At 34.5% G+C, this 7,328-nt stretch overlaps 1 protein-coding gene across 1 annotated transcript; it reads left to right on the top strand.

Annotated features, from left to right (window-relative positions):
• Nucleotides 1–1,469: 1,469 nt before the first annotated feature.
• On the top strand, nucleotides 1,470–2,316 carry LOC120117232 (extensin-like). The gene is made up of 2 exons (XM_039137520.1): nucleotides 1,470–1,497; nucleotides 1,712–2,316. Exons 1-2 carry the CDS (start codon nucleotides 1,470–1,472, stop codon nucleotides 2,314–2,316), a joined length of 633 nt encoding a protein of 210 aa, XP_038993451.1.
• The last annotated feature ends 5,012 nt before the right edge of the window (nucleotides 2,317–7,328 follow it).

The following is a 7,328-nucleotide window of genomic DNA, read 5'->3' as shown; positions in this document are numbered from 1 at the left end:
GAATCTATCAAGTGGACGAATTTTTTTTTCTTTTCCAAAATGGCAATTATACTTTACAAGAAACTTTTTTAGAGGAGCTGTTTTAATCTGGATAGTTATTTTTAATGGATAATTATTACTATAAAAAAATTAAAACAGATATATCCTTAATTATTTTTTAATTGTATTCATATATTTTTTATTTTTATTTTCTTAATATACTAAATTGAATTGATGTTTTTCTAATTACATTGAACTCAATAAAAAGAATTATAAAAATATATAATATCTATTGAGAATAAAATTTTCTTTCTCCCTTTTCCTAAATAGAAATTGTTTAAAAAATAATTAAATATATGAAATTTGAATATAAAATCAAGACTTTAATCTTAAGGCTAGCCGCTCTACCCCTTTTCTTTAGAGTTTGATCTATAGATCAGATTAATTTTTTTCTTTGATTTTGTTTATCCACCTGCGACACCGGTTTTGATGTTGATTGCTAACCATCGGATCTCTTTCCTCTTTCCTCTTTGTTTATTTTTTAATTTTTTAATAAGAATAATTTTATTTTTGTGTCACGTTTTTCTCTGCCTTTATGACATATTTTTTTCTATCTTTGTGGTGCGTTTTTCATCTTCTTTCATGGTCGTTTGGCTGTTTTTTTATTTTATGTTTTCTAATTGTTGAATTTGAAGACGTCACAACTGATCAAGATGACGCTTATTTGTAATCATGTTGATATTTCCTGCTATAGACCTTCTGATTGAATTTCAATACATGATTTTGCATTTGTGGAAAGTTTCTCACAATGCTTGGCTCTGATTTGTGGTTCTCGATGATCTTTCAATAGTTTAATCTTTTTTTGTGGTTTGTTTGTCGATGCATTTAAATTTGTTTATAACTATTTTTTGTTCGAGTTTTTTGGTTGGGTTTTTAACATTTTCTATGTTTGATCCTTGTATAATCTAAAGTGACTAGTTTCAATGTTATAAGAATTTGTCCAAATTATATATTTAGTTTACGACGATAGTTGTCAATCCTTATTGTAATTTTAGATATTTTTAATAGACTAACATGTTGTATTAAAAAAAGAAGTTAATCTTAAGATTAAGCCAAGGGCACAAGGCCTTGTTATGGACGTAGAATTACAAAAATTCAATTAAACAAAATGTAAAATTCAAGCCTTAATAAAAAAAAATGAAACTGAAGGTATTTGAAATATGTTTAATAAAAAAAGTGCATAATTACTAAAATTTATCTAGATTGATGTTTAAAACTTTTTTTTTTTGGTATATAAACAAATTTTTGTTGATGTATAAATTACATCATTGAACTTATGATTTAATCTCATAAAAAATATTTTAACAATGTATCAGATTTATAATTTATTATAAAGTATAGATGTATAAAATAACAGTAATATTAAAGAAAAAACTGAATGGTAATTTAATGAGGTTAATGTGTATAAATAGGAGAAGTTTTTAGGTGTGATGCATTCCGGTCTAAACCTGATTATTGGTATAAAGTTGATTTGGCCTTATGGCCAAGGCATTGGTGTTTAGTTGTTTTATTTACAATCTTATTTTCTTCATTACCTACTGATGCTCACGTTGCGATTGGATGTTATAGGCCCTGTGGAAGACGACACCACTGCATTATTCCACTTGTTTGTTTACATGGTAAATGTCATGATAATTTCCGCTAAAAACAAAATATGTATTACAATAAAAAGACCTCCTCCAAAAACCCCTACTTCCTCCTCTCCCACCACCAACAATTCAACCTTTACCTCCAGCAACTCCACCTCCAATAAATCAACCCTCACTTCCACCTAATCCAAACACACCTTTAGCTCCATCTCCATCACCAAGGAGGACTCCACCACCACTACCACCTCCTCTTCCATCTCCGGCTCCATCGCCAAGGAAGACATCACCTTCACCACCACCTCCACTTCCACCACTTTCACCTCCTTCTTTGGCACCACCTCCAAGGACACCACCACCTTCACCTCTATCTCCGGCTCCATCACCAAGGAGACCACCACCACCAACTCCGCCACCAAGGAGGTTGCCACCACCTCCATCACCAAAGAGGTCCCCACCACCTCCGACACCAAGGAGGTCGCCACCACCACCTCCTCCCCCACCTAGGAGGTCACCTCCGCCACCAAGGAGGTCGCCACCACCAAGGAGGTCTCCACCACCTCCGCCACCAAGGAGGTCACCACCACCACCAAGGAGGTCGCCGCCGCCACCTCTACCACCTAGGAGGTCGCCACCAAGGAGGTTACCTCCACCACCTCCACCACCAAGAAGGCCACCACGAAGCACTTAGACCATGTAATGATAATCACATTGTGAATGGCACTTGGTTTATGGCATATAAGGATTAGTATTTGTTAAGGTTGACTACAAAAATGAGCGTCATATATTAATGATGGTTATAAAAATCAATCAATATGTCGAGAATGGTTAAAAGTATCCATACCGACGAATACCAAGGATATGAGTTGAGTTACTAGCCTGTGTCCAACTCTTATGTAATCTTCTACCAAATAATAAAAATAAATAAATCAACGTTGAATAATACTGTTCTCATGAAGCTGTTGTAAACAAATCATGGTTTCGAATATTTGATTTTATGAAATTTGGGTTGCTTTTTAAAACGAACGTGTAATCTGTTGTACGCAACAACACGATACAGTGTTTGATGTTTAAGTGGGAATTTTGAGGTTGGTCCAAATTAGGTTTAATTGTGTACCAACTATCTATGACTTTGGTACTTACCTCTACCAAAAGTAATTGGATTCACATTGTAAGCTATATTTATTTAGCTGACCCTATTCCCATATGTAATGGGGTAAGGGGGTAAGGGGAGGTAAGATAGTAGACTGTCCTCAACGACAGGTTGAGAGCAGCTTCCGTGGGAGACATCGGTAGTCAGAATTATGAATTGTCCACCGTGAGACCCGATCCCACGACCACAAGGTTAAGAGCCTTGCGCTCTTACCAACTGAGCTGGACGGGCAATTCACATCGTAAGCTATGTCAATTGAAAATAATCATGCAAGTAATACAATTATCGTAAGCCATCATATTTCTTTCAAAATCACTACGAACTTAGATGAACAAAGATAATGTAGGTTCATAATAGATCAACATTAGCTGAAAAAATCATGAAAAAAAAATCGATCATTCTAGGTTAAACAGGTTCAAAAAAAGCTGGACAACTCAATACTTACTGTTATAGTTTCAACTGAATAGTAACCACGATCAACATAATCTCCCATGAACAAGTAATTTGTGTCTGGACACTGACCATAAATTTTGAACCAATGTTAAAAATGCAACAATAAAAGTAGGGAAAAATTAAATTAACAGCCAGTGTGTAGAACAACAAAATCAATTCAAGCCCAGAAAGTATGAACGCCATGTTGATCCCAATTCCTAAGAATATTATTTTAGAATACTGTCATCTGTGTTCAAAAGTATGGAAGTCATTTTGATTTCATGAGTATTATTTTACATTACAAGCATCGGCGTTCAGTTGAATAGACTAATACCATACAGATAAGTAATGGAAAATCTATAGAGCAGGAATATGATTATATACGTGTCAACACACATTTTTCGTCATACTAGGATTCAAACTCCTAAAAATAGGATAGAATTTTAGGATTCAAACTTCTAAAAATAGGATAACATTTTGCTAGGATTCAAACTCCTAAAAATAGGATAGAGTTCTACTAAGATTTAAATTCCTAAAGATATGATCCACAAGCACTATAAATAGCCATTGTAGCTCACTATTGTAACACACGATTGGCATACGAAATTACCAGAAAAAATAGGAGCAAATAGATTGTTTTGAAGCTATTGTAAACAATTCAGGAGCAATAAAAGGTGAAAGCTTTTACCTTTCACATTCTTTTCTTCACTTGCATGTGTTGTTATTCGTCTTTGTGCTAAAAAAACAGTTTTGGCCGAGGAAAAGGGGTTGTCGTTCGAAACTTTTTCTTTTAGATCTACACAACCCCGAGGCCATTTTGGAAAAATACTAGGATATTTAAAACGAAGGAAAGTTTTGCTGCCGATGAACGATCCCTTATGTATTATTTTCATATTTTTATTTATTTCTTTTTGATAAATCGTATTATTAATTATATATATATTAATTATTTTTATTCTAATATTATTTTAATGTTTTTTAAAGTTATTATATATATATTTATAATTATTATATTTATTATTATTGTACTATTAACGTATATAAATATATTTTTCTCTTTTGCTACTATTATTATCATTATATGTATATTTTTTATTGTATTTTATTTTTATTTTTACTTTTTTTAAACATATGCATATATATACATTTAATTATATTTTTATATTTTATACTTCTTTATTTTTTTTGTTTTCATGTATTTATATTATATTACATTATTATTATTTTACTTTATTAAATTATTTTTTTTCGTTATAATATTTATTATATATATATATATTATCATAATATTTTTTGTTTATTCATTCTTACTATATTATAGGGATACATCACACTCATTTATTAACTACGGTCCCACCCCTTATCGTTTTTTTCCTTCCCGACAGTTATACTTCACCAAACCTTGACTTTCATTTTTTACTTTTTTGGTGTGATTGCATTTTTATTTTACTACTTATTATCATTATTATTATTTTGCACTTAATAATTATATGTTTTTATTCCTCTTTTAGTTTTTTATCATTTTTTTCCTTCTATTTTCTTTATTTCATTTACTCTTATTTCATTTTTCCTTTAACGCGTTTCTCGACTTTTTAAGGGTACTCTTTTAAATTGATCGGAGGTAAGTAATTTTGGATCATATGTTACCTTTAAATTTTAACTTTCGATTTTCTTAATTAAAAACAACTGGAAATGACGTAGTACCGAAAGGGCGGTTCAAGGGTGCTAATCCTTCCTTGACCGTAACCGACTCCCGAATCCGATATATCTTTGGTAAGACGCAGATCAGGTAAGATATAAGGTATCCGATTAACCCATTTATTTAAAATAAATAATCGGTGGCGACTCCAATCACATTTTTCAAGTCGAAGCCCAATTCTGGGGCCCAACCGAAAGACGGTTACGACAGCTTGGCGACTCTGCTGAGGACACAGGTAAGTGAGTCAGGCTAAGGTAATTTCCAGTTGTCTTTTTAACGAAAAGGGTAAGTTTAAATTTAAGGTAACATTTCGTCCTTATTGCTTACTTTTGATTATATTTTTTTCGAGTAAATAGTTGTACTAACCGTTTTCCTCAATGATTTCAGCCCTTAAAGTCTTTTTTCATCTAAAGCTCTAATCCGAGCTCTGAACCCATTTTAAATGGGGTGAAAGCGACGCATTCGTGTGAATTTATTCACCGCATATGCCTAGCAAGTAGCCTTCGGGATTCATATACCTTATGTCTTCGTGTGAATTTATTCTCCGCATAGACATAAGGGAATGTGTCCTCTCGAGTTTAACTTAGTCCACACAAGCTTGTAATAGGCTTAGGACTAAGGTCTGGCAAGCCCAAGGGGCACCAACAATGAGAACTCGGTACCATTTTTTTAGAACCTAAACCGGGAGACGATGGAGAATTAGAGCCCACCCCAAAACCTCATTCCAACCTTAGGCTGCTTTGATTTTATTTCATGCCTTACTTTCTGTTCAAAGCATGCGAACTAGACAAATATGCGGTTAGGATTTGTTTGAGATTAGCATGCGTGATAGAGATCATGTCCGGGTAGGAATAATAAGCATGTGGGGTAGATATCATGTGGGGTTAGGACTTTCATTTTTATGATCTTTTTTTATTATTTTTTTCACCTCACTAACTCTTTTCATCTTTCTTTTATTTTTTTTATTTTATTTTCATCACTTGCATCATAAAAGAGGTCATTGATCCTAAAAGTGTTTGTTAAAACTCGAATAATCTGAATCCATGGACAAAGGTGTTGTAATACAAGAGATTAAAAACCCCGAGGTACGACTATGGTCCGAGAAGACTCAGAAGGAAAATGGAGATAGTCTTCAAGGAAGCTATGTGTCAGAGCTAGTTAGCTACGCCTCTATCAGGTTTAAAACAGAATAATGTGCAAGAACTTCGAGACATATGAGATAGTTGGAAGAATGATCGAAACAGAAGTTCAATCAGCGGTATGGTGACATTGCACTTTTGCTTCATGTTAAGACCAATGAGCCCTTAATCAGAGTCTTGGTTCAATTTTGGAACCTGGATACAGTTGCTTCACTTTTAACCAGGAGGACATGGTACCTACCATCGAGAAGTATACTACACTATTGCACTGTGAAAGCATTAAACTGGAGCGAGCCTACATCAAACACATCAAGAGTCAGCCTTTCAAGAACGGACTGGTTAAGATTACAGGAGTTGATGAAAAATGGGTGACGACCGACTCCGAAACAAGGTAACGGGCAAGACTATAGACCTTTTTGCACTAGGTCTGTATGGCTTGATCATCTTCCGAAGGTTTTAGGATGCATTGACGCAGCCGTGGTGGAACTGTTTGAGCAACTTCCGAAACGAGTCACCCAGCAACGACCATCTCAGCCGAGACCTTTTGGTCTCTCAACCATTGCCGAAGAGCTGGCGAAGGTAATTCATTGGATGTGTTCAGTTCATTCAAGTCTGGATTCACATCCACTTCTAGAAGACTAATGGGTTGCCTACTGTAGATTTAACACTACGTATTCACCTTTGAGAGAGTTCATCACCATGACAGGATATGAAGGCGCTCAAAAGAAATGGATGAAAGTCTTCACTCATCTACAGGACCGGATATTACCTGGAGAGCCCCCTGGTGTTCCTCAGTGATGTTCTTTTCAGTGTGGGAATTCTGACACTATGACCCTATTGGACTTTGAGGTGCAGTTGGGTATGCTCCGTTGTTGGCACTTAGACAGTATGGGGCACATCAGTTTGTCCCAGCAACATATGGATTATCTATATCAGAGTTTATGTATCACGGTGACAGTTATAAGAAGATGATCAAAGAAGCAGTCGAGTCATGGAAGAAAGTATCTCGGTTGGATGTCTAGAAGATTTAGTCCAACATACCTTTTATTGTTTTTATGTCTCTTACAAGATAAACATTTTTGTCTGAATAAGGATTATTTATGATAATGGACACTTTTCTGGATCAATGCCTCGAACATTTCATGCATTCTTGCATTTTGCATTTTTGCCTTTTTGCATTTCATCTACATTTTAAGCATTTTCACAAACATGAAATTAAGTCGTGAAGGGCTCGAAGCGAATTTAACCACATGGAAGCAAGATTGTAACAGTAGGAGCCT

The sequence above is a fragment of the Hibiscus syriacus genome, unplaced genomic scaffold (genome assembly GCF_006381635.1).
Source record: "Hibiscus syriacus cultivar Baekdansim isolate YM2019G1 unplaced genomic scaffold, ASM638163v2 tig00110319_pilon, whole genome shotgun sequence".
Classification (NCBI taxonomy): Eukaryota; Viridiplantae; Streptophyta; class Magnoliopsida; order Malvales; family Malvaceae; genus Hibiscus; species Hibiscus syriacus.
The sequence above is the reverse complement of the archived record's forward strand: the minus strand, read 5'-3'. Positions and strand labels throughout refer to the sequence as shown.